General features: G+C 47.9%; 1 protein-coding gene across 1 annotated transcript; it reads right to left on the minus strand.

Moving 5' to 3' along the window:
• Positions 1-5354: 5354 nt before the first annotated feature.
• Positions 5355-23448, minus strand: NPHS1 (NPHS1 adhesion molecule, nephrin). Its single transcript, XM_029925883.1, is given in 29 exon segments — positions 5355-6016; positions 8185-8282; positions 8382-8490; positions 8649-8724; positions 8831-8855; positions 8999-9118; positions 11028-11084; positions 13020-13201; positions 13285-13396; positions 14783-14934; positions 15030-15186; positions 15282-15453; positions 16438-16559; positions 17066-17206; positions 17289-17429; positions 17850-18022; positions 18194-18323; positions 18499-18685; positions 19884-20008; positions 20108-20252; positions 20510-20667; positions 20851-21022; positions 21106-21233; positions 21419-21522; positions 21900-21981; positions 22487-22615; positions 22814-22936; positions 23020-23235; positions 23344-23448. Coding segments are annotated over 29 exon segments (3726 nt in total). The 5' UTR covers positions 23402-23448; the 3' UTR covers positions 5355-5884.
• Positions 23449-26504: the final 3056 nt, after the last annotated feature.

The following is a 26504-nucleotide window of genomic DNA, read 5'->3' on the forward strand; positions in this document are numbered from 1 at the left end:
GACCTATGAGTGCAAACATATGGTTTCTGTCCTTCTCTGCCTGGCTTACTTCACTCAGCATGACACCCTCAAGGTCCATCCACTTTCCTACGAAGGGCCATATGTCATTCCCTCTCATTGCCATGTAGTACTCCATCGTGAATATATACCACATCTTCTTGATCCATTCATCAGGTGATGGACATTTAGGCTCCTTCCACCAGTTTACATTGCCACCAACAGTGTAAGAGGGTGCCCATCTCTCCACACCCTCTCCAACAACTGGAGCCTGCTTCCGGTTCTGTGTCTCCTTCTCTCTCTGCCCCTCCCCCTCTCATACACATAGATAGCCCCCACTTTTTTAAAAACATTTTTATCATGTTGGCTTTTAAAAAAAGAATCTCTATTTTACATTTTTCATTAACTTATTTTTCTTATTTTTTAAAATTTTTAACGTTTTATTTATTTTTGATAGAGAGAGAGACAGAGCATGAGAGGGGGAGGGGCAGAGAGAGAAGGAGACACAGAACCGGAAGCAGGCTCCAGGCTCTGAGCTAGCTGTCAGCACAGAGTCTGATGTGGGGCTTGAACCCACGAACGTGAGATCCGACCTGAGCCGAAGTGGGAGGCTCAACCCACTGAGCCACCCAGGCACCCCTCTTATTTTTTAAAAATATTTTTAACATTTATTTATTTTTGAGAAATAGAAAGAGACAGAGCATGGGGTTGGGAGGGACAGAGGGAGGGGAAGATACAGAATCCAAAGCAGGCTCCAGGCTCTGAGCTGTCAACACAGAGCCCATTGCGGGGCTCGAATCCACAAGCAGCGAGATCATGACCTGAGCTGAAGTGGGACGCTCAACCGACTGAACCACCCAGGCGCCCCTATTTCTTTTTCTTAAAAGTAGAAGAAATAGTCTATTTTCTTTGGGTTTATTCTATGGTTAATCTTCTAACTCTTTTTCTTTTTAAAAATCTTCCAACATTTCAGTATTTTTTAAATGTTGTTAAGTTTTTAAATTTTAATTCCGGTATAGTTAACATACAATGTTGGGGTGCCTGAATAGCTTAGTCAGTTAAGCATCTGAATATTGATTTCAGCTCAGGTCTTGATCTCAGGATTTGTGGGTTTGAGCCCCATGTTGGGCTCCACGATGACAGTGAGGAGGCTGCTTAGGATTCTCTCTCTCTCCCTCTCTCTTCCCCTCCCTCGCTTGCGCACGCTCTCTCTCTCTCTCTCTCTCAAAATAAATAAAGAAACAAAATATATACACAATGTTATGTTAGTTTCAGGCATATAATATAGCAATTTAACAATTCTGTGCATTGCTCATTGCTCATCATGATAAGTGTATTCTTTAATCGCCTTCCAGTATTTCATCCATATACCCCCCATTGGTTTGTTCTCTATAGTTAAGAATCTTAGTTTGTCTCTATCTCCTTTTTTCTTTGATTCATTTATCTTGTTTCCTAAATTTCACATATAAGTGAAATCATATGATATTTGTCTTTCTCTGACTTATTTCGCTTAGCAATATACTCTCTAGCTCCATCTGTGTTGTTGCAAAGAGCAAGATTTTATTCTCTTCTATGGCTGAATAATATTCCATTGTGTGTATATACCACATCTTTATCCATTCGTCTATTGATGGGCATTTGGGCTGCTTCCATAATTTGGCTATTGTAAATAATGCTGAAATAAGCATAGGGTGCATATATCCCTTTGAAGTAGTGTTTTTGCATTTGAGGGATAAATACCCATTAGTGTAAATTACATGATTGTAAGATATTTCTATTAAAAATTTTTAAGGAACCTCCATACTGTTTTCCACAGTGGCTGCACCAGTATGCATTCCCACCAACAGTGCAAAAAGATTCCTTTTTTCCACATCCTCGCCAACACTCTTTCTTGTGCTTTTTATTTTAGTCATTCTGAAAGGTGTGAGGTGATACCTCATTGTAGTTTTGATTTACATTTCCCTGATAATGAGTAATGTTGAGCATCTTTTCATGTGTCTGTTCACCATCTGTATGTCTTCTTTGTAGAAATGTCATTTTCTAGTTTCTTAAGATAGTCACTTAGTTCATGACTCTGGAGCTTTCTTCTTTTTGGTGTAAGTATTAAAGGGTATACATTTCCCTCAAAGCGCTTCTTTTGATGTATTCTTTTTTGTTAATGTTTTTTAATGTATTTATTTTATTTTGAAAGACAGAGCAGAGAGCGAGCAGGGGAGGGGCAGAGAGAGAGGGAGATACAGAATCTGAGCAGGCTTCAGGCTCTGAGCTGTCAGCACAGAGCCCAACGCAGGGCTCGAACCCACAGCCTGTGAGGTCATGATCTGAGCTGAAGTCAGATGCTTAATTGACTGAGCCACCCAGGTGCCCTGATGTATTCCTTTGATGTACTCAACAGGGTTTGATAGGTGGTATCTTCATTTTTCATTCAGTTCTAGGTATTGTTTATTCCTCCTATGATTTCTTTTTTCTTAATCCAACTTGGGCCAATCGGACTTGGCTTCTCTGCAATTTGGAATAAGGGTTCTACATTTCAGAGTCAAGCATCTGTGTGGTGTTGGGCTTCATGGTACTTTAGAGCTGGGGCAGCCAATCCCTCAACATGCAGTCATTACGGACAAGGAGGGAAGCTAAATATCTACAAGGAGAGAATGGAGGGAATCTGCTGAGGGATGCAGACAAAGGATGAATGGGCCAATGAAAGATGAAAATAACTGGATAGATTTATACAGCCTATGAGACCCAGATGCACTTCCTGTTTTCTTTTCTTTTTTTCTTATTTTGCTTCTGTATCATCATCTTGCACTTTTACAGTATGTTTTTACATTTTTAGCATAATTTCAGATACTCAGAAAAGTTCTAAGAATAGTACCAAGAATCTCAATACACTCCACTCACATTCCCCAACAGTCAACACCTTACCACACTTGTTTTATTCTTTTCTACCTCTTTGTATAGAAACTTTCCCCCCTCAGCTTTTTGAGAGTAAACTAAAGAGACAATACCCTTTTACCCTAAATGCATAAGTATACATTTCCTAAGAATAAGACATTGTCTTATACAATAGTATAATAGAATTAATATTGATACAATATTATTATCTAGGCTACAATCCGTATTCATTTTAGCCAGTTGGCTCCATAATACCCTTTTTTGAAATTCTGTATTGCCCTCAGTTCTGATATCTCTTTAGTCTCCTTTAATCTGAAACAATTCCTTAATGTTTTTTTTTTCAATTTCCCTTTGTGTTGCATGACTTTGACACACATGAAGATTACAGGCCAGTTAATTTCTAGATTATCCTTTAATTCCTATCTGTCCTCCTCATTATCAGATTTAGATTATGTATTTTAGTCAGTAATATCGTTGTCATACTGTCAGATCCTCGGTATTTCATACCAGGGGCCATGGAGCCATATCATTCCATGACGGGTAATGTTAGCTTTGATCATTTGGTTAAGGATAAATATATCAACTATAAAATTACTATTCTTCCCTTAAATTTTTTTAATGTCTTTTATTTATTTTTGAGAGACAGAGAGACAGTGCGAGCAGGGGAGGGTCAGAGCAGGAGGGAGACACAGAATCTGAAGCAGGCTCCAGGCTCTGAGCTAGTTGTTAGCACAGAGCCTGATGCGGGGCTCGAACCCATGAACAGTGAGATCATGACCTGAGCTGAAGCCGGACGCTTAGCTGACTGAGCCACCCACCCAGGCGCCCCTATTCTTCCCTTAGTAATGAGTAAAATAAACACTTTTTTGGCTCTACTTGAGCTTGAGTGAATTTCTGCCCCTTGAAAACTATCCATTTTGTATCCATTATGTCCATTCAAACTGGCTTAAGAAAGAGGGTCGTTAATTGAAGAAAAGAAAAAAGAGGATCATTTATGGTTGTAACTAACTAAAGTCACCATTCAGATTGGCCTAAGCGGGGAGGGAATTTATAGCCCAGAAGCGGCTTTAACTTCAGGCACAACTGGATCCAGGAGCTTGCTGTAATCAAGAACTTGCCTTATTCATAGTTATTTATATAAATTAAAAGGGACTAGATTCTGGGCAGACAGAAGCAATGGGTACTTGCTACATTGATTCGGACAATGGCAAAGAGGAAACAGGAAGTGCATGAAGAGACCCAACCGCAGCATGGAATTCTTTTGGAGAGCCTTACCCAAGTGGTTCAGGTGGTGCTCAGCAGTCAGGACCAGGATTATCAGCATGTTCTCTAACCTGGCCACAATGACTGGTTCAGGGATGGGATTAAAACTCAAGCTGGGCTGAGGGAAAACAGCCCCAGCACTTTCTAGAACTATCAGCTTTGAGGCACTGTGGCTGCTGAGTTTGTAAGTGATCATCTTTCTTTCTTAAGGATGACATCAACGCAAAGAAAAGCAGAGCCAGAGACACCGAGAGATGGGCCCTTCATGGCTTTGTTTCAATACCAGATCCAGCAGTGCTTGAAGCCAGCGCTCCTCTAGAACTGTCAGCTGGAACGGCCAATAAATTCACTTTTCCTTCTCAGCCAGTGTGGAAACAAGATGTTGTAAGTTTCTTCTTTGACAAACAAAAGTACACAATTAGAAAAATTCTACTTTCAGGAATGGAGTCATCTTTTAATTAAAAGGGGAATTATTTGGACCCTAAGGTATTTATGTATTCAAGTGCTGTGGTGTAAAAGCTTATGATAAAGTCTGCACTGATAAAAAAAATAATATATGGGGGCGCCTGGGTGGCTCAGTCGGTTAAGCCTCCGACTTTGGCTCAGGTCATGATCTCACATTCGTGGGTTCAAGTCCCGCATCGGGCTCTGTGCTGACAGCTCAGAGCCTGGAGCCTGCTTCCGATTCTGTGTCTCCCTCTCTCTGCCCCTCTCCCTCTCATGCTGTCTCTCTCTGTATCAGAAATACATAAAACATTAAAAAAATATGTGGATGAGCATTTGAACCTACAGTTTTGATAATATGATAATCAAGATTATATTTAACTATACTCAGTTCTTCATGAAAGTAGGCAGCCTTCTCAGTTTTCTGCTATTTGATATAAACAATGAGAATTTTATTGCTGGGCTGCTTTATTGTGGAGACTGTTTTACAAATCACCTTCACTGAGGTATCATTTATGTGCCATAAAATGCATCCACCATAAGTGTACAGTTCAATGAGTTTTGACAAATCTACACACCCATGTAATCACCACCACAATAATGATGTAGAACATTTCCATCATCCCCCAAAAGTTCCCCTGTGTCCTTTTGCAGTCAATTCCCTCCTCATGGCCCCAGGAAAGCACTGGTCTGTTCTTTCACCTTAGATTAGCTTTGCCTCTTTTAGAGTTTCTGTAAGTGAAATCATACAATACATATTCTTTTGTGTCTATCTTGTTTTGTCTTTTTTATTTTATATGGAGTCTATTTATGTTTATTTGTGTGTCATAGTCTATACATCATGTTTTAGATACTTGTGGAAAAGAACAAAACAAGTAGGACATAACAATGGTTCGTAAGCTCCACTTATTATTAGCTATTTCAGGTGTAGTTGACCTCAAAATGAACTATTTCCAACTTCTGAAAATTTTACTCTTAAAAAAAGTATAAAGACTCTGGAATAGCTTTTTCATTATTGGGATGTCTTTTACAATTTACTGTTCCCCTTTGTAGAAGTTTAGTTTCCAAAGCTGGCTCCAGGAGGAACTTTATTTTTACAAGCCTTTTTGGCACCAGCTTGAATCACTTACACACTTACAGTGTGAATCACTTACACACACCTCTCCCCAAAATAATCCAGTGCCTTTGTGTCTTATGGAGCTCACTTAACAAGGTCAGCCCATATGGTAATAAAAAGGACCATTGGTATGTTATGTCCTGCAGGTATAGTAAAAAGGTGTTGAGAAGGCTCTCACACCAGATGTCCCCTCAGCTCAAAAGGTAGAGAATCAGGTTCCATTGAGTCAAAGTCTCCTGCCACCTGATCATGGATTCCTCTGGTATCTTCATATGTCTCTTCAGGCCAGCAGGGATCACAGGGGCCCTGACAAGCAAAGGTAGAGTTAGAACCATAGAGAGATGCCCTGTGGGTCATCATTGCAGCTCTAGGAGGGATACACACTCCTACTCAACTTCCCAGAAAAGAATGTTTTAGTTCCTAATTATGGGAGAAAATCCAACACATACAAAGAGAATGATCCCAGGGGTTGTGAGTTCAAGCCCCACTTTGGGTATAGAGATAACTTAAAAATAAAATCTTTAAAGGGTGCCTGGGTGGCTCAGTTGGTTAAGCATCTGACTCTTGGTTTCAGCTCAGGTTATGATCTCACAGGTTCTTGAGATCAGGCCCCCTGTCGGGCTCTGTGCTGAGAGTATAGAGTCTGTTTGGGATTCTCTCTCTCTCCCCCTCTCTCTCTGCCCTTCTTTCTGGCATTCACATGTGCATACATATGTGTGCTTTCTTTTTCAAAAATAAAAAAGTGAAAGAAAGAAAGAAAGAAAGAAAGGAAGAAAGAAAGAAGGAAAGAAAGAAAGGAAGGAAGGAAGGAAGGAAGGAAGAAAGAAAAATAAAATATTTTAAAAAATAAAATAAAAACAAAAATGCATGATATCAGAAATTGTGGAGTTGAGCTGTGAGTCTTTTAGTTGTATAAATTCCAAAATTTTCGTCAAAATAGAAGACGATGTAGAGGAATCCTTCCCGAAGATGTGCTTTGCCCTAGGACTGGGAGAAAATGGTTATGTTAGCTTGGCAAACTTTAAAGCAGATTTGTCCATGGGCCAAGTATGATCTGCTGCCTGTTTTTGTACTGCCTAGGGGCTAAGTATGGCTTTACATATTTTAATTGATGGGAAACTATAAAAATAAGAATATCTGTGACATATTAAAATTATATGAAACTGAAATTTCAGTGTCCAAAAATTAAGTTTTATTGGAAGTTAGCCACACTTGTTCATTTATGTATTGTCTCTGGTTGCTTTTATAATACAGCCCAGAGCTGAGTGGTTTTGGAAAGGACAGCATGTCCTGAAAGCCCAAAATATTTTCTACCTGGACCTTTACAGAGTGTGCAGACTGCCTCTGTGCTTTAGAGGGCACATATGGTTCAGCACCACGGACAGCATTTTAATGCCCCGTGATTTCCACGCTGGTGAGAACAGTGCCCCATCCGGGACAAAGTTACAGAGGGAAATCCTTGGCCCAGAGGTGCCAGAGCATTAGCCAAGGCCACACAGAAACGCAAGGTTCTGCCCCGCCTGCCTTACTGCCGGGCAGTAGGTGGGGGTAGTTGATGGTCAAAGTGTTCTTGCCTGCGCAGCCACCATCTTCACTTCCCTCTGGGTTCTCTGTTCCTCTCCTACTCATTCTAGTGGATTGCGTGGGACTGCCCCTAATCCCTGATGCCATGGCTGGACACCAATCCAGAACTGTCCAGTTAGCATAGTCCTTCTCCTGCCTCAGTGTTTTAGCAATAAGTATGTGACCAAAGCTAGACTAATAAAGTGTAAGCACTGGGGCTTAAGGGCGATTAGAAAAAAGACATTCTCTTTCTCTGAAGGTTTCCAATCTAATACAATACAAACCTGCATTTTCTAGGGGCAGTGCTAGGGAGGAAACTCCAGGTTTCCAGGTAGTTCTATCCCTTGACTTTTCAATTGAATGGGCCAAAAAATTATTTCTCTATATCTCTCTGCTTAACCAGTGTAGTGAAGAAGGCTAATTAACCAATAGAGTGCATATCTTCCTTCTTCCACAGTAATAGAACTATAGAGAGGCATATAGCACCAAGCTGGACTGTATTTCTCAGTCTCCTTTACAGTTAGGTGTGGCCATGTGACTGTGATCTCACTAGGGAATGTATATAGAGTGTACTATATTTGGGTGTGGGCCATAAGGCAGAATTGTGCCTCCACCACACTCTATTTTTCCCTCTACCACCAGTTGAAACCCCCAGTGAACTGGCCTATCCATGCAAATTCGAACAGCGTACTTACAGATAGCAGAGGAACACAATGGAAAGAATTTGAGTTCTGGAATAACCATGTGCAACACGGTCACTCACCTCTGATTGCTATGTGAGAAAGATATAGGCAATCTTTAGGCCACTGGATTGTAGCCAGGCCTTTTTGCTAGCTTACCCTCACCAAGCAGTAGGAGGTGGGTTTCTGGCACGAGCCAAGAAAGACTTCTGCTGATATAAATCTCCTCACCATTGGTACCTCATCGTACAGGGGTCCCCAGGTCCCAGATGGGGCATACAGTCTCTCCACCTCATCATACAGGTGTCCAGGAAAAGCCATATCTTCCTCTTCAAGATGCGTGAGACCAGGAGTTGGAGTGAAAGGAAGGGATGATCAAGACACTTGCTTACATATCAGGAGTATTTAAGAGCAGGGGAAGTTCTGACGTGGTCATGACTCACCTCGGGGATATGACACCTCCTCCAGTGTTGGTGGCAGCTGGGGGCTGAAGTCCTTCATGGAGTGGTAGTATGGCTCTACATCTGTTGTGCTAACCTGTCAATCATGCCCCCCCCCCAAAAAAAACAGATAAAATGTTTTCTATCTTCTGACTCCATAGATCCCAGAAAGGACAATGATTAACCTGAAGCTAACAACAGACTTTTAGTCTGTCAGATACCTATCAGTGGGACTTTTGGAAGCACCCTACTCACTGTGGAGCTTCGAGTGTCCTGGCCTCCAGTCCACTGGCTGTCCTCATATTCATTCCTGACCCGGTCCTCCTCCGACCTTCCAAGACAGAGGTATGGGGGCAGTTGGGTATTAACTCTGACACCTCTCATTGCCAAACCTTCTCCCTCAGAATCTTTCTTACAGAAAAAATATTCCCACTTACCCTGCCTCTGTCTTCTCTGAGATGCCTGAGGGAAGTAGGGGAAAAAAGGATCAGAGACACCTCTCCTTTGGCCAACCAGGCCCTGAGTGACTTTTAGTGTGGAGCAGCCCAGGGATTCCTGTCACCCTTGGGCCTCCATCCCCACAGGGGAAGAGGGTCTCTCCTCACCTTCAGCAAGACGCCTCAGTCTCCACTGCCAAAGGAATCTCCCAACACAGAAGATATTAGAGAGCAGCAACAGACCCCCAACAGCAAACAGCACAGGCATCAGGGGCAGCCCTGAGGGGCCTGGAGGCAGAAGGCACCCCTCAATGAACCCAAAACAATTGGCTCTAGGCCCACAACAGCATTCTCTGAGAAAGCCCTTTTCTGACTAAGCAAAGCTCCTCTTCCAAGGTCAGAGAGGCAGATGGGCAGAGATTTCCAAGTCCACCCCTTCTTGCCACCCCAGGGCAGGTGACTTTTTTTTTTTAATTTTTATGTCTTTATTTTGAGAGACAGAGACAGAGGGTGAGCTGGGGAGGGGGCAGAGAGAGAGAGAGACAAAGAATCTGAAGCAGGCTCCAGGCTCTGAGCTGTCAACACAGAGTGCAACACGGAGCTTGAACCCACCGACTGTGAGATCATGACCTGAGCTGAAGTCAAACACTTACCTGACTGAGCCACCCAGGCACCCCAGGTTACTCCTTTCTTGAGTCAAGCCACTAACAGTGGGTCCTACCTCTGTCTGAGTCCCGTGTGTGGACTCAGGCGGAAGCTTTAGCTCCTTATCTGGGCATTCAAGTCCTCTTCCCAGGTATCCAGCCTTGCTCACCAGCCACAGACCCTGGTGTTGGACCCTCCAGCCACACAAACTAACCACTGGCTATTTACAGAATCACGGCAGCAAAGCCACATCTGTACGTGTGACTATTTGGAATAGTCAAATGTCTGTCCTTATATGTTCTTTCTTCTCAACTGATTTTCTTCTCAAAAGACTTTGTCTTTGCACAAGCTTCCACTCCAGATAATATTGGAATCCTCTGCTATATCCCTAAGGACAAGACTAAATCCCTCTAAGTAGACATCTGGTCAGCAACCATTTCCCCACCTTCTGTCGACAGCACTAACTTCCTTTGAGGAAATAACCATCCCTCACTCCCAGGCTGTATGTTTCTGCAGATTTCCATGGAGGACACACAGCCGGCCCTGGCTGATAAGAGCACGCACCCCTCTTCCCACAGTGATCGGTTCAGACCAATCCAGCATTTTACCCGAGGAGGGTTTTTGCCAGAACATCTAGGACACTCCTCTGCTGGGTGCTAAGAAGTAGAACAGAGCTGGAGGGCTGTGTGTGTGAGGGGATACTTCTTTGCCCTCTTGATGAAAGAACCTAAGAAGGAAGTCATCAAAGATGAAGGCTAAGTTGAGAGAGGGTGAGAAATAGATCCTTGTTGAAAGTTGAAAACCTATTGGAGTTTTCAATTTCCCAAATCATGCATTTCTTTTTATTGCCCACCACAGCTGAATTTCTGTCACTTGCAACCTTTTTCTCTGACTTTGAAGGGGGATTTTTTTTTGCAAAATGGTCATAACTCTATCCCTGTAACTACTCTCTTGAGTAGTCCCCTTCCACACGGACTCTGAGTTGAGCCATGTCACTTGCTTCATCCCACAAGGCAATAGCAAATGTGACAGAATCAGAAGCTTGAAAGTGCTTGCTTTGTCTTGCTGCTCTTGGGACTCCTGTGACTGTCTCCATGTGAATAAGCCAAGAAGAGACATGTGGCCCAATTACCTCCATGGTCCCAACCAAGAGCCAGATTGTCAGCTGTGTGAGGAGGAGGCCATCCTAGATCAACTAGTCCCAGCCGGGCCTCCAGCTGCCTGTAGCCCCGACCAGAAGTGTTGAGTCATGCATAGAATCAAGAAAAACAATGGTTGTTGCTCTAAGTGCCCATGTTTGAAGTGCTTTATTTTGCATCAAAAGCCAACTGATACAGGTTCTGCACAAGGCAAGCTAATTCTTTCAGAATTAAACTGAATTAGGCAGAGAGAAAATGTATTACATCCAGGCAAGAGAAAGAGCTGAGGATGTAGGTGAGGGACAGAGCTAAGTCTTAAGGGACTGTGACCATGAAACAGAGGAGACGGAGTTGGAAACCAGAAGGTTCTATTCTCAGGGGAGAGAGGGATATTCAGGGGATTGAAAACTTACCTGCAGGCTGCTCTGTGGGCAGCTGAGAGTCAGGTTCTCCAGAAGGCTGGTCTAGACCTGAAAGGGTGGATATGGAGATTGTGAATTAACACCAAGCATCTGGGATAAGCCTTAAGAATTTCTTAGTTTACTTTTAAGCTTTTCAACCCATTTTGAGGAACTGGCTTATGTCTTCTTTAGGAATATTTCAAAGACATCTGCAAATCCTGATAGTAAGGCCAATACTATTAGTAGCCATTCTCATATCAGTAATAATAATAACAACACTTATTATTATTGATGAATGCTTTATGGTATGGAAGTCCTTTTAGCCTGAATGATCACTTTTGGGGAGTTAACCAAAAAAGACGCTGGGCACTCAGAGTGTATTTTTTTAATTTTTAATTTTATTTGAGAGAGAGAGAGCACAGGCTTCATGCTCAGCATGGAGGAGACTCGGGACTCAATCCCACAACCTGGGGTCATGACCTGAGCTGAAATCAAGAGCTGGAAACTCAACTGACTGAACCACCCAGGTGTCCCTCTCAGAATGTCCTAATAGAGGTATCAGTTCTAGCGCAAGTGAAGTGAGTGTGGCACTTCATGCTTTGGTACCTAAAGAGAACTGTAGGGGGAAAGAGAGAGGAGGAATGGGAAGAGCTCCTTACTTCTTTGAGGAAATAGGCTGCTCTGTCAGGAAGGGAAAGACAGAAGGAGTGAGTTTTCATGGGGCAAAGCAAACAGAAGATGGGGAGGGACATTTCTTTAAATCATCATTTACATAGCACTTACTTTGTATGGGTCCATTTTTTAAACACTTTAGATACATTAATTTATTTAATCCGAACAACTGAGAGAAACGGGCACAGAGATCTGAGATACCTTAATTTTAGAAACTGAGGCTCAAAAATGTTAAAGTAATTTGCCCAAGATCTCACAACTAGAAGTGGCCAAGCTGAGACCTGAATCCAGGCTTGTCTGAACCAGGCTCTGTGTGATTAACCGCTCCACTACAGTGTCTGCCAGAGTCCAAACGTTCCTCTCATTAGTCATAGCAAGGAATTTGTCCCTTTCATCAAAGTTGCTGAGTTTATTGACATAAAGTTGTCCATAATATTCACTAACTTGTCCTTAATCTCTATAGAGTAGTAGTAATGTCCCCTCTCGTTCCTGATGATGGTGAGGTTGTGTCTTCCTTCTTTTTTGCCTTGATTATTATTTTTGGGGTTTTGGGTTTTTTTTTAAGTTTATTTATTTTTGAGAGAGACAAACAGCATGAGTAGGGGCCGGGATGTCACAGAGAGAGAGGGAGACACAGAATCCCAAGCAGGCTCTGCACTGTCAGCACAGAAACTGATGCAGGGTTCAAACTCACAAACCGTGAGATCATGACCTGAGCTGAAACAAAGAGTCAGATGCTTAGCCGACTGAGTCACCCAGGTGCCCCTTCCTTGATTAGTTTTATACAGGTTATTGATCTTTTCAAAGCAGCAGCTTTTGGCTCCACTGATTTTTCTCTGTAGTTTTTCTGTTTTTCTAGTCCATCAACTTTTGCTCTTTCCTTTATTATTTCCTTCCTTCTGTTTACTTTAGGTTTAATTTGCCTTTCTTTTTCTAATTTCTTAACATAGAAACTAAGCATCAATTTGAGGCCTTTTTAAAGATCTAAATGAGCATTTAATGTTATAAATTTCCTGCTAAGCACTGCTTTTTAGCTGCACTCCACAATTTCCATGTTTTCATTTTCATTCAATTCAAACTTTCTTCTAATTTTCCTTGTGTTATTAATCACATTCAGACAGTATAGTTTAGGGCTAAAAACCACTTCCTGGAGTTCATCTGCCTGAGTTCCAATCTCATCTCTACCTCCTGGCTGCATGAGCTTCGATTCACTTAACCTCTGGTCCTCAGTTTCTGCCTCTATAAAAAGGGAATAATAGTATCTACTTCACTATACCATCCTACAAGTCCCCTGAGGAGGTCTGAAACCTGCTCAAGACTGTTCTTTCCCACCTGGGGTGGTGACAGAGATCTGCGACCCCTTGTCCATTAGTCCACTGTCCCCCAGGGCATTGCTGGCCAGCAGCCAGACCCTGTATCGTGTAGAAGGCTGAAGCCCAGTCAGTGTGAAGGTGGTAGCCTGAGGTGGTAGGACATCCATGTAGAGGAATCCTGGAGTCCCCAGAGCCTCATACCTGCGTGAGAAGAAGGGCAGTCCTTCAGGGAGGTGCCCCAGCCCTGCTGGCTACCATGCCTTCTTGCCTTGACAGGGACCCACCTGATTTGGAACCTCTGTGGCAACCCCCCATCAAAGCCAGGCTTCCATTCCAACCCCACCGAGTATGGGGTCATGCTCATGACCTTTAATCCTGTTGGGGGATCGGGGCGGCCTTTGAGGAAAAGGATGAGAGAAGTAGTTAGAGCATACAAAAGGGTTCTGCAAGATTCCTTCCAGATTTTTCTAAGAATTATTTTAAATATACAGTTGATTCTTGTTATTATTAGTGGTTATGTTCTATAAAGTTGCTATGAACACTGAATTACAAAATATCAAGTCATTGCTTCAGAGGGAAATGCAGAGTCAGATTCCTGTGAGCCTGAAGTCACATTTTCATCAACCAATCAATACATGATCTTGTTGTGTGTGCACTTCTGTCTATAAAGACACCTTATTTAATATATCTTATTGATTGATTCATTAACATTGAACTCATGGCCAACAATGTTACAATTCATGTTTGAATGAAGCCTAGCCAACAGAAGTGTTTTCTCCATATGTTTAGGAACAGTAGACAGTAATTCAGGACCGTGCCTAGGGGCCATTTTAAATAGCAAGATCACTAACAAAAAGCACAAAAGTACAAAAAATGTGGCACTAGATAGGCCCTCAAAGAGGACACTTTGTTATAGAATGAAAGCTGGAACAATAAGGCAGAGTGTCACCTTCTTCTATCCCAACTGAGAATGTCCTCACTGGGCAACTCAATTTTTTTACCTGCTCTGGAGATGTGCTTGAGTGACCAAGAAAGCAGGGGCGTTGATTTTGAGGTTACAAATCAACGTTAGCAAGAAGGCAAATTTACAAATACAGACTCAACAAGTAATGAGGATTGGCTATACATGACAGATGTTCCTTGTGTGGATTTTTTGGTATCTATTTCACATCCATTCCTCATTTCTTCTGGTTACAGAACCCTGAGTATCCTTTGGAAAACCACTAGCCCACGTTCTCAGACCACATGCTTCTGATGGAAGTGACTCCATTCCCTTGTAGGATAGATTTGTGACCAGGTAAACTGAACCAGAACATCGCCTTCCCTGACCATAGGGTTGGTTCAGGGGTGGGATGGGATCTGAGTAGAGCCAATGAGTCTAGTACTCATTCTAGTACTTTCATACCACTGTTAGGAAGAGAAAAAATTCTATGTCCTCTGGGAAGGATGAGGAGCCTTAGAATAAAGACAACACAGAAAGGCAGACCCGAGAGACAGAGTTCTTAATGACAGCTGAGCCTAGATCTAGCAACTCCTAATAATTTACTTTTCGATTATTTGGGCCAATAAGTTATCCCTCACCGACCACCTTTTGTTTTTCCTTGCTGTGAGTTTCCTTAAAGAACAAGTCTCTATCAGGATTTTCAGGGCAGCAGAAACTCTATCCTCGCTCATAAACACCTCTCAGGTTTTGGGAACACTGCCATTCTGGGCCAGCCAGAGACTTGGGGATTGGCCCAGGGAGCACCCTCCCAACACCCTCACACCCCACTCCCACCATACTGATGCTGACGAGTTGAATGTTGGTGTGGTCTGAGCCAAGTGGGTTAGTGGCTGTGCACGTGAACAGGGCATAATCCTGGGCCGCAGACACGTTGGCAATGGTCAGGAGACTGCTGTGGACCACACCCTGGTGGTATGTGTGCTCTGTGTATCTGGAGAGGAGGCATGGCAGGGACTCAGGGAAGGTAACTGCGGTTGGAGGACCAAAACTGGGACTAGGGTGCTACCTGGCTAGGCCTTGACTCACCTGGGATCCTGGAGATCCAGAGCGACTCCATTTTTGGTCCAAGTGAAAACAATGTTGGGGACGCCTCGGGCACGACAGTGGAGGGTGGCAGAACTGGTGCTATCTCCAGCTGCTGCCACCTTAGTTAGGGGACTGGGGTGCTCCACCTGGGGGGCAACTAGGAGGGGTCGATGGTCAATGGGTATGTGGAAAGACATAGGAAATGTGGGCTTAGCAGCAGGCCTTGAAGTCAGGATTTTAGGTGTCACTCACATCTGACAACAAGTCGGACCAGCCCTCGGGCTGGAGGTGCTACTCCATTGTCCACAATGCACTGATAAGCACCAGCCTGGGCCAGTTTGGCATGGTGAATTCGAAGGCGCCCTGTGGATCCCTTTGACAGCTTCTCCATGTCATCCAGGCTGTGGTCCTCCTCCTCTTCTCCCTTGAGGCACAAGATAAAGGAGATGGCCCCCAAGTCTGGACCCAGCTCTGTTATCCCCCAAACTGGGTCCCTCCTGCAGTTTTATTCTCCTAGATACAATCATCCTCTACAGACCTAGCAAAGAAAAAATTCCCTATCCATTCCCCTAGTCATCCATCTATCCATCCACTTATCCAATAATTTGTGCATGGGTCCATCCATTCATTCACCAATCCAGACAAATATTCACCCATCCATTTATCCAACCATTCATGCTTGGAACCATCTATCTACCCATCCACCTATCTATTGACCATTGACCTATTTATCAATTTATTCATTTATCTATCTATCTACTTCTCCTATTCATTTATTCATTTTTGCATTCATTCACCCAACTATTTATCTTCCTTCTATCCACTCATCTATCCACCCTTCCATCTCTTCACCCATCCACCCCATCTATTTGCTCATACATGCACACACCATAAATACATGCAGCTGTTCACCACTCTATCTGGCTACTTATTTATCCATCTCTTCATCTCTCTACTGACCTCGGCACCCATCCATCCATCCATCCATCCATCCATCCATCCATCCATCATCTTTTCACAGACATCTTTCTACTGATGGTGTATTTATCCATACATCTGCTCTCTAATCTAATCCATTTATCTATTTCATTCAATCATTTACCTACTTATCTATTCATCATTAGTCTATTCATTCACTTGTCTTTTTTTCCATTAATTAATTAATTCATCCATCCACCTACCTATTGATCCATATATCCATCCACCTGCCCACCCCCTCATTTGGCTATCTATCCACAAATGCTCCCATCTACCTGCCATTCATCTGCCAGTTCTCCAGTTCCTTGGAGTATGTCCCAACAAATATGTAATTGTACAGGATCATGTAGATGTGATCCCTCCTCCCAAGGAATTCACAGTCAAGAAACCACATTCCCCAGTCCCCATCCACCAAAAGTTGAATCCTTACCAGCCTCTCCCAGTTGAACATCCCTGGAAGGATGGGATTGGCATCAACGGTGCAGACTATGTCCACAGAACCCCCAATATTCACCTCAGTAGGGTCCTGGAGAACTCGTATAGTGGGAGCATCTGGGGGAGGCAAGGGTTTGGGGAAGGCACTTGGGCCTATATAGCGGATGGTGAGAAAAGGCCCCAGATAGGAGAGGTGTCTTAGAGGTGTTCAGGAAAGTTACGGAGGCAATACAGCCTGCCCTTTATGAAGAGCACTTGGAGTAAAGTCCTCAGGGTTAGTGAGGCCCCCCCTACCCGTGTCTCTGCGGTGACAAGAGTAGGTCTGGTGGACTTCCAGGATTGCATTGAAGTGGGCTTGACTTTCTGATGAGAGTAGGAAGGTGGGCCCCCTGTCTGAGCAAATTCCACATAGGGTCTCTCTAGTGGGCAGGGTTCCCAAGGTGGAAGTGACTCCATCACAGTAGAGGCTGCCAGAGTGAAAAATTTTCAGGATGGGTGACTATGTCTGGGCGTGTGGAGCTTCCACAATGAGACTCCACAATGTTCCCTGAGTTGGTGTGGTTACCATGGAGGGCAGGGCCCCCAGAACCCTCTAGCTTCCTAGGTTGATGAAAGGGGCTCACAGTGTACATCCAGCCGCACTAGCGCTTCAGCGGTGCCCTCTGAGTTCTGGCAATGCAGCTGATAGAGGCCATCGTCAGCGCGGGTCACGTTCCATAGCTGCAGAGCTCCACCAGACAGGATGCGATGCCGGGGGCCACCAGCTGGGGGAGGCCAAGGTGAGGGGCCTGCACTCTTCTCTATGTCCCGGAGACCTGCACCCTTCTCTATGCCCACTCCACGCACCTGGGCTGAGGCGGTAGCCCCGGAAGGTCCAGTTGAAGGCCTCTGGGGCAGGGTTGGCCGACACAGACACCGGCAGCAGTGCCCCGCCCTGCTCTACTGCAGTCACCACAAGCACCTGCTCCCCCAGGAACTCTGGAGGGTCTGTGGAAGGAGCACCACCAGGAGTCAAGATTGTTGCTAAGGCTGGGATCTGAGATGGACTTGAGGTCAAGTACCAGTATAAGGGTTAAAGTTAGGTCTTAACTAGATTTAAGGTTGTGAACAAGGTAACAAGTTCAGAGCTGAGCTCAGAAGTTAGGTTCAGGATAGAGGTTAGAATCCAGTTTCGGAAAAGGATAAAGGCCAGAGCCAGGTTAAAAGATGGAGAGAGGGTTTGGGACGGAGGTCACAGTCAGGAGTTAGGATAGAAGACAAAGGCAAAATGGAGGTTGGGCAGGGTAGCAGTTGGTGTAGAGCTGAGGGTCAAGATAAAGTTTCAAGCTTTGGATTGGAAATAAAGGACAGTGTCAAGGTGAAGACACAAGTAGTATAGGATCAGGAATCAAGAGAGGTTCCACAGACACAGCACATTGAGGCGGTAAAAGGCACTCATGGTTTCCTGTAGCTCAGTGCTGTGGGCTCGGCAGGTCACTCGGAGACCATGGTCACGGGATGACATTCTCAGAAGGACACTCCTGGCCGCTGCAGATCCTTTGAATGGGGCACTACGGGGTGGGATGGCCACACTTTCCAGCCTGTGGACCAGGCAAGGATGGTGGGGTCAGGTCAGAGCAGCTCAGGGATGGAACCAGAGCCAGAGGCTTACTAGGTACAGGGCAGGACACCAGGGGTGGGAGAGGGGAGCTCAGAGGATAAAAACGCCTGACCAGAGCCAGAGAGTGGGCCAAGCCATTGGGCACTCTCACCTCTCCCCCTCCTTGTCCCATGACAAGTTGACAGGAGGGTTACTGCTAACGCTGACACAAGTCAAGTTTAAGGCATCCCCTGGGCGCAGCGCTGACGTGTTGGCCAGAATTGTCACGTTTGTTGGGGGAACTTCAAGAATGAATCGGAAAAGCGAGGCTCAGAACCTGCTCCCGCCTCACCTAGACTCCAGGCCCGGCCGCGTGCGACCTGGCTTTTGGCACCTGCTGTCCCCCAGCTGGGCTCTGGTTTAGTTCCCCCGCGGCGACCAAGCCCTCCCCCAGGCCACAGCCGTGCGCGCCCTCACACTGCACCACAAGCTGCTTGGATGCGCTGAGCTGACCCGCCTTGCACGTGAACTTGGCCCGGTTGTCCGACGGACCAGTGATCAGTACAAGCTCGCGGGAGAAGGTGCTCCCAGACTTCTCCAGATTTCCCAGCTGCACCCGCCGCGGCTCCTGGGGTGGCCGCGGTTCAGTCACCGCACGGGAGTCCTGAGGGCAAAGACTGACTGGGGGACCGCGTAGGCCTGCCATTTCCCCCAGAAAGAGCCCCATTGGGTTGGCTGCCGCCAGCCCAGATAAACCTTCCCGTGAGGAAGAAAAGGCGCCCCCTTCCGCTGGCGCCCAGCTAAGGTAGAACTGAGCACCTCCCACCTGGAGTCTCTCCCACCTACCCTGGGCCCCCAGAGCTCCGCAATTTTGCGGTGGGATCTGGCTTCCAGTCCCACGCCCCATTCCCTGCCCCGCCTCCTCTGCTCTCTGAAGGCCGCAGTTGTAGCGCTCCCCGCCCACCCTCGGGCCTACTTCTCAACATCCATCCCGGCTCCACCTAGCAAACACCACCTGCCAGGAAACTCCCAAGGAATCCCCAAGCCTTTCCCTGAATTTCTTCAACCTTATCTATCCTTAGTTCTTTTTCTTCGCATTCCCATTTTCCCCAAAGATTTCCTTTGATTGTTCTCTTAATCAATCCATAGTCTTTCCACAGATTTCTTAATCCTTCCCCAATATTCTTTTATTACCCTAGCCTTTTACTTTTTAGTCGTTTACCTTTGTAATGGCCAAATCCTTAACATTTTCCCAGAATTCCATCCAATTAAATGTCATTCCTTTAATTCCTAGTCTTTCCCCTAGAATTTCCACTAGTCCCCTAATTTCCCAGGATTTTCTAAGAATTCTGTCAGAATTTCTCTTAATTTTAATGAAACTTCACTTTCTTACCCCCAAGCCCCATGAATAAATTAATATTAATAGATTTTCAAATGTTCTGTGAAATTTCTTTCCCCAAAATTTCCAGCCTTTACCTATCATTGTCTTTCTTCCTGCAATTCCTAGTCCTTCTCTAAAATTCCTGCAATTACATCTGAATCCCTGATATTTCACCAGGATTTCCTTTACTTTTGATGAAATTAGTTGCTTTTTCTCTAGAATTCCCTATCCTGATCTAGAATTCCTTCTTTTCCCCCAGAATTCTCACTGTTTTCCCAGAATTCCAAGATTTTTTCCTAGGATTCCATTTAATTCTAATGGCACTTGTGTCTTTTCCAATGCCCTACCAAAACTCAAACTCTCCAGTATTTTTCAAGAAATTCAAGTTTTCCCAAGATTTCCCAAGACCCTAGAGGAAAGAAAGGGCTTCATCTTTCCTCCTACTATTCTGGCGACCCTACACCTCTTGCTTGGCACCAACCTTGAACCAGGTAAGAGATGGTTCTGGGTTGCCTCCAATGGCCAGACACACCAGCCTCACTCGAGTCCCAGCCCGAAGTCGCTGTCCCTCTGGGGGGCCCTCTATCCACAACTTCTGGGCGGGATCTGTGGGGAGAGCCAGGAAGAGTGGCCTTTATCTCTGGGCTAGGCCCAACGGGGATCTCAAAGGGATGGGGCACTCCTGGGCGAGGGGGGCGGGCTCACATTTCACATTCAGGGTAAGTGACTTCTTGAAGGTCTCCTTGGTGAAGGCCTCACTAAAGGCTTCACACGTGAGGGTCAGACCATTGTCCTCCCGTCGCACCAGGAACGTCAAGTTGGACATGGAGATGTGGCCACCATGCAGGCCCTGGCACAGAGAGAGCTTCAGACTTGGGAACGAGCTCACTCCCATCCACGGTACCTGAGGGCTGGGCTCAGCTCAGTCCCAACAGGGACACATAAAGCATCTCCACCCCCTCCTCTCAGGCTCAGGAGGTCAGGACCCAGTCCATTCCCCACAAGGATCAAGGCATCCAGGCTGCCAGACCCATCCTCGCCCAGATCCAGGAGTCATGCGCTCAGCTCCCTCCCCCGTCAGACCCAGGAGCCTGGCCACTGCCTCACATCTATGACCATGTCTTCTGTGGGGAGCAGCTGCCGCCAACCCAGCCACCATCGCAACAGGACCCGTGGGCGACTGGACTTGGTGATGCAGGAGAGCGAAACATTCTTGTTCTCAGACTGGGATGCAGATCCCAGGATGGTAATGGCACTGGGGGGAACTGCAGAGATGATGGACAGAGAAGAGACGCTAAACTAGGCTGGACGCCTCACAGACTGGCCCAGATAAGGGACTGGGGACAGATGACAAGGTCTTTGGCATCAGTCAGGCATGATTTGGGGGCACAAACAGATGGTTCCCTGGGGCATGGACTGACAGATGGGCAGCTGGCATCAGGACTCACAGGTGACCTGCAGTGTGACCCCGCGTTCCTGGATGCCCGTAGATACGCTGTTGTGAGCCTCACAGCTGAGCCTCGCCCCATGGTCTTCCGGTCGCACAGTCATCACTAGCATGCTTCGGGCCACTGCCTCAGCATGCTCTGTGCCCCATGCTGTGGACATGGGCTGGCCGTTCTGGAGACAGAGACAGACCTGGGCCAGCTCAGGGCCAGCTCCTCTCCCTCCCCTCCCACTCCCATGCCTGCCTCTGCCCTCACCTTCAGCCACTGCAGTGTGGCTGGCGGATTCCCCCCTCGGGCCACACACAGCAGCTCCAAGCTCTGTCCTGCCCGCACATGCCCCTCATCCAGGCCTGGCCATTCAATGACAGGAGGTCCTGGGGGGACTGGGAAGCAGCACTTAGTGGGCCTGTGGAGCCCATCCATTCTTTCCAGGCCCCACAACCTGCCTCTTGAACCCCCATGTTTCCCCTTGAGAGTCTGAACCTTTCATAATCCCTGAACTCCCCCAGGACCCCCAATTCCTGCTTCCCACCCTTAGTGCCCAAAGCTGACTCAGTTCCCCACTTACACAGAATATTCATGGTGAGTGAGACCCGGATAGGAGTGTCCAGTGCTGGGCTGGACCCCTCACAGACCAGCAGCTGCCCATTATCTGAGCTCTGGGGTGTCACCCTGGGGTGGGAAGTTGGGGTTCTGGAGTCAGAGTCATCATCTGAAATTTGGGGAGTCAGGGTGAAGAAGTGGGGATCCCAGGTTCCCACAGCTGGTCTAAGTTTCTCTGCTGATTTTCTGTTAGACCTAGAGTTCCATGGAAGAGATCTGGGGGGTCAGCAGTGAAAATTGGGATCCTGAAGGCCCACACCAAAGTCCTTGTACTTGGTGCTCTGGACCTAGTGTTCCCATGAAGATGTTTTGAAGTATCAGAGTAAAGAATTAGGTTCCAGATGTTTATACCCGACTCTAGTCTATGTGCATGAACCCCTGGGATATGAGGTTTTCATGGAGAAATTTGGGGGTCAGGCTGAGGGAAGGCATCCCAACTTTCATACCTGGCTGTGGCCTCTGTGGTGAAGAGTTTCTCCTGGGACCCCACATTCACATTAGTAGAGATGTCAGAAATTGTTTGTCCACCTTGGGGCAAAAAGAGGGCTGGAGAAGTGCCAGGCTCCCCCCAAGGTAGATCCTGGGGAGAATGGCCTGGAAATCCTAGAGTGCCCTTATTGCCCCCTCCCTCCCAGTTCCAGAGGAAAAGCACCAGCTCTGTTCCTCCACATGCTCAGGCCTCCTGGAGTCCTTGGGTCCAGGTCCTGGGCCCCTCCCCTGCCCTCATCACCGTTTTGGATTGTGTCACTTACCCCCATCACCCAGTTTCTTGCTTCTGCATCAATAAGAAGCCTCAGCCTCTTCCCCGAGTCCCTGACCGCAGTCCTGTGATCACTTGGTACCTCTCCCTGGATGTTCCCTCCCACTTACAGTGTCTCATTCTGACCTCAACATCTCTCCAAACCCACTCCTGCATCCCCATCACTCAGGAAGGTCCTATTTTCTGGGACCTGCAGGAGGGCACTGGGCAGGGACACACCCCCTCCCCACTCCAGGGGCTTTGCACTGTTCCCACCAGTTCCCCCACACTCACTCTGGAGGAAGGTGATGTCAGGTGCTGGCTTTGCATCCCCAGACACACAGTTGACCACATACTCCTGCCCAGCTACCCATGTGACTGTGCTTCCTGCCTCAGGGGTCAGCTGAAGCACCTTGGGGGGCACTGGTGAGAAAGGGTCTGAGGTGAGCTGCCACCATTGAGAAAGATATGAGGATTCGGGTTTTCAGTCTCCTTGTTCATGAAATGAGCTCAAGTGCCCTGGGTCTGTGGCCGGGGACTGGAGACTTGGAACCCTGGGCCCTGGGGTCGGAGAGGGCAGGAAATCTGGACTCAAGGGTCCTGGGGGTCTCTCATCCATACCCAGGATGGTGAGGATCACTCTGGGAGACACGAGCTCAGGGCCTGTCTCGGAGCGGCCGACCTGACATTCATACTCTGCATCGTCACTGAGGTCACATGCTTCAATATGCAGGTGGAATTCACCTGCAGGTAAGACCAGGGGTCCCAGGTCAGGGCCATAGTCAGCCTCTGCTGGTGGCTCAGGGTCTTAGGCCTTGATTCCTTACCTCTATTAGGGTCCCCTTCCAGGTGGTACCTCAGAAAGCTGGGGATCCTAGGATCAGGGCCTAGGAGTAGCCCGTCTTTGGCCCATTGCACCACACTGCCAGGGGCGCTGACCCCACAGTGCAGCTCAGCAGAGGCCCCCTCCACCACCGTCAAGTTTTCAGGCAGAGCCCAGAAGCCTCGGGGGGCTGAGGCAGGGCGTGGCAACTGGGCCAGTCCTGGGGACACAGGGCTGTCAGCAGGAGAGGGAGGGGATCTGTCTGGAGAATATGAGTGGCAGATGAGGGCCACTTGGCGCTGGGTCACAAGACCAGGACCCCACTCACCTGTGGTCAGCAGCCCCAGAAGGAGCAGGGGAGCCCTGGCGGGGGTCCTCAGGGCCATCCCAGGTCCTCCACCTGTGGCTCCTCCGGTGTCTACTGCCTGCCTCCTGCCTCTGTTTCTGCCTTTCTCTGGGTCCCTCTCGCTATGTCTCTTGCTTTGCTTATTGTCTCTCTTTGTCCATTTGTCTCCTTCTCTTTCTCTGGTTTCCTTTCTTCTCAGGAGTCAGTCTCTTTCTCTCTCTTTTCTTCCTCTTCAGTCTGTCTCTTCTTCTCTCCTGCCACCCGCTCCCCTGCTCTCTCTCCTCTTACCACTCAGCCCGTCAGGGAGGACAGCTGCTCAGAGTCCACAGGCCCCAGGAGCCCAGGAGAACGATGAGGCTGTTGCAGTCAGTGGCAGAGACCCTCAGTGACAGACTCAGCCACTGTTGTCTTCACACTGCTGCCTCCCCCAGATGCCCTCCCAAGAGCCTCCAGCTCCAGGCCTCTGCCCAGCAGGCTCCTCCCAGCCCAGCCAGAGCAAGAAATCCCCTGTCAGCACATGCCAGGAACATTCCTTGGTGCCTCCCCAGCCCCCATGACCCCAAGGGCCCAGCTTCGGCCAAGGATAAGAGGGAGCAGGTCAGACCCAGGTGGAGAGCTGGGCCCAGCGTGGAGTTAGGACTCGCCAGCTCTCCCCTCCTCTGGTACATGATCTTGGCAAGCTTCTTCCTTCCCTGAGTAAACTTCCTTCCCCCACTGCCAACAGGGATCTCTGCTGGAGAGTGTGCAAGGGTGTGTGTGAGAGACTGCAGGAGTGTAGACATCTGTGTGTGCATGTGTGTGAGAGTACGTGAGCATGCATGTAAACATGGGGAAGCGAGAGTGAATTGTGATCTGTGAAAGTAAATGCAAGAGTACGTGAGGTGTAAGTGTGCAAGGCAGTCGGAGTGGGTGAGAGTGGAAGGCAGGGCTGAAGGCGACCTGCGCTGAATGGGCAGAGGAGCGAGGCCCGGCTTGGGAACCTTCCTTTGGCTGTGGGAGTTCTAGTTCATGAAGTTCCCTCTGTCTCTCCCCAGCTTCTCTCTTTCCCCCTCCCCCTCCTCCCCCACCTCGCTCCCCCCTCCTTTCTCCCCTTCCTCCCTCTCATAAGGTGGTTACACCTCAGTCAACCTTTACCTCGGTCACTGTCTCTCTTTATGCCTCTACATGTGTCTGTTTTTCCATCTTCCTTTGTTCTCATCTCTGCCGGTCACGCACCACGTGCTGTCTCTCACGTGCACCAGGAGCTCAATAAATATTTGTTCTCAGTCAGTATTTGATTACACCTCTTTCTTTTATTTCTTTCTCCATCTCTGAGTCCTCCTGTCATGACTTTGAATTTTATCACCATTTGCTCTTTGGTGTGCCCTCCCCACCCCAGTGTGCCCCCCCACACACATGGGATAAGCTTCTTCTGCCTGCTTATCTCCTGCAGGAATTGGAACGGCTCGTTTCCCCCCCCTCCCCCAAACCCCTCGACTCCCTTCTCTGGTCTTCTTCCAGGAATAAGATGAGGCATCTGGCCTGAGCCCCCACAGCTCCACACTTGATGTTCCCTCTAGTCTTTCTTCTTCCCTCCCATTACTGACCCCTAGCCCTCCCCCACATTCCCTCTCCCAACTGCCCCCCACGCCTCCTGGGGCATGGACTGGATGCAGAACTGGAGGTTCTGTCTTAGGGGCCTCGCACCAGATGGTGTCCCTCAGGGCCAGGGTGTAAAGCTGTCAGTTGCTGGGACCTTTAATTAGCGAAAACCTTCCATCCTCCACTTTGGCTGTTTTCCTTCTCTGGATGCTCCTGGGACCTCAGGCTCTCCATCTTTCCATGCCTGTAGCCCAAGAGAGCCAGGAAGGGGAAGCAATGTCAGGTGTCTGGAAAAACAGCCTTACTACCTGACTTCCTCCCCAAGACTCAGGAGTCCTGGCTCCAAGTTCATCCTATGTCAAAATCCAGGCACTGGAGTCCCCAAAAGGAAGCCAGTTCAGGCCCCTGGACCTAGAAGTCTCTCAACTCAGGAGCCCAGGCCTGCAGCTTCTTCTCCCCAAGGTCCCAGGAGTTCAGGCCTCCAACCCTCCCCCCTCAACACACACACAGGACTTAGGGCAGATGTTCACCGTCTGTGATTTTCAAATCCTCCTGGGCCTGTGTGGGGGTGGGAGAGATTGGTGGTTAATCCACTGACTCTAAGACTTAAGACCAGATTTTCTGACCCCCTGTCATCCTCTCCCAACTGCACCATGCTGCAGCCAGGGGATCTAGTTGAATCCCCAGCTCTTCAGAAACTGGCAATTCAGGCCATTAACTTATCAGTCAACAGAAGTCTGATCGCCCAGTCTTAAAATCCTGGAGTCCAAACCCCTGCCATGTGAGGACGCCAGAGTCTGAGCTCAGGAACAAGAGAGAACCTGAGTGTGTTCCCCCCCCCCTCCCCGCAGTCACTACAGGCTCAGGAATGTCAGACCCAGGGTCCCAGGCCCCCCAGGCCCCCAGACCCCACTCGATCGGCTAGGGGTCCCGCCCACCTGCCCGGCCAGCTGCGCAGCGCACCGGCCGGCCCGCAGCGTGGGAACGCCCCAGCTGGGCGGCAGGCAGCCGTCAGGACAAGCTGCGAGGTTCCCAGCCTCCCCGCCTGCCCCCGCTCGGGCACCGCCGCCTCCCAGCCGTCGCCCAGCAACCACCGCGGAGTGGGACGAGGGGCTGAGCCTGGGCTGAGGGGTCTCGGGAAGGGAGGGGTTGGGGGCCTGGATTCCTGGATCCTTGGACGTGCTATGGGTTGCAGCGGTAACAAGGCGGGCAGAGGGATATTCTGAAGAGGGGTTTTGAAAGGAGAAGAGCTGAACCCCCTCCTCTTCTCAGGGGTCCCGGTTGCCCCCAGGTACCCGGGTGTCCTCTTCCTGACCCGCAGGCCCAGGGGGGGCCCGAGCCCCGCCTCCCCAGGGCGCGGAAACTAGGGAAGCCCCAGGGGCTCCCATTTATAGCTTCGTTTCCACTCAGCGCGGTTCCTCCAAGGACCTGGGCTGAGCAAGTTTCTTCCAGTCTCTCCCCCGCCCTGTCCCCCCACAAGCCTGGCAGGGTGCAGGTGTCCAACCCAGCCGGGACGCCCTTCTTCGACCCAGGTGTTCCGGCTCCCAGACTCCATTTGGCTG

This window comes from Suricata suricatta, chromosome 16 (genome assembly GCF_006229205.1).
Source record: "Suricata suricatta isolate VVHF042 chromosome 16, meerkat_22Aug2017_6uvM2_HiC, whole genome shotgun sequence".
Lineage (NCBI taxonomy): Eukaryota > Metazoa > Chordata > Mammalia > Carnivora > Herpestidae > Suricata > Suricata suricatta.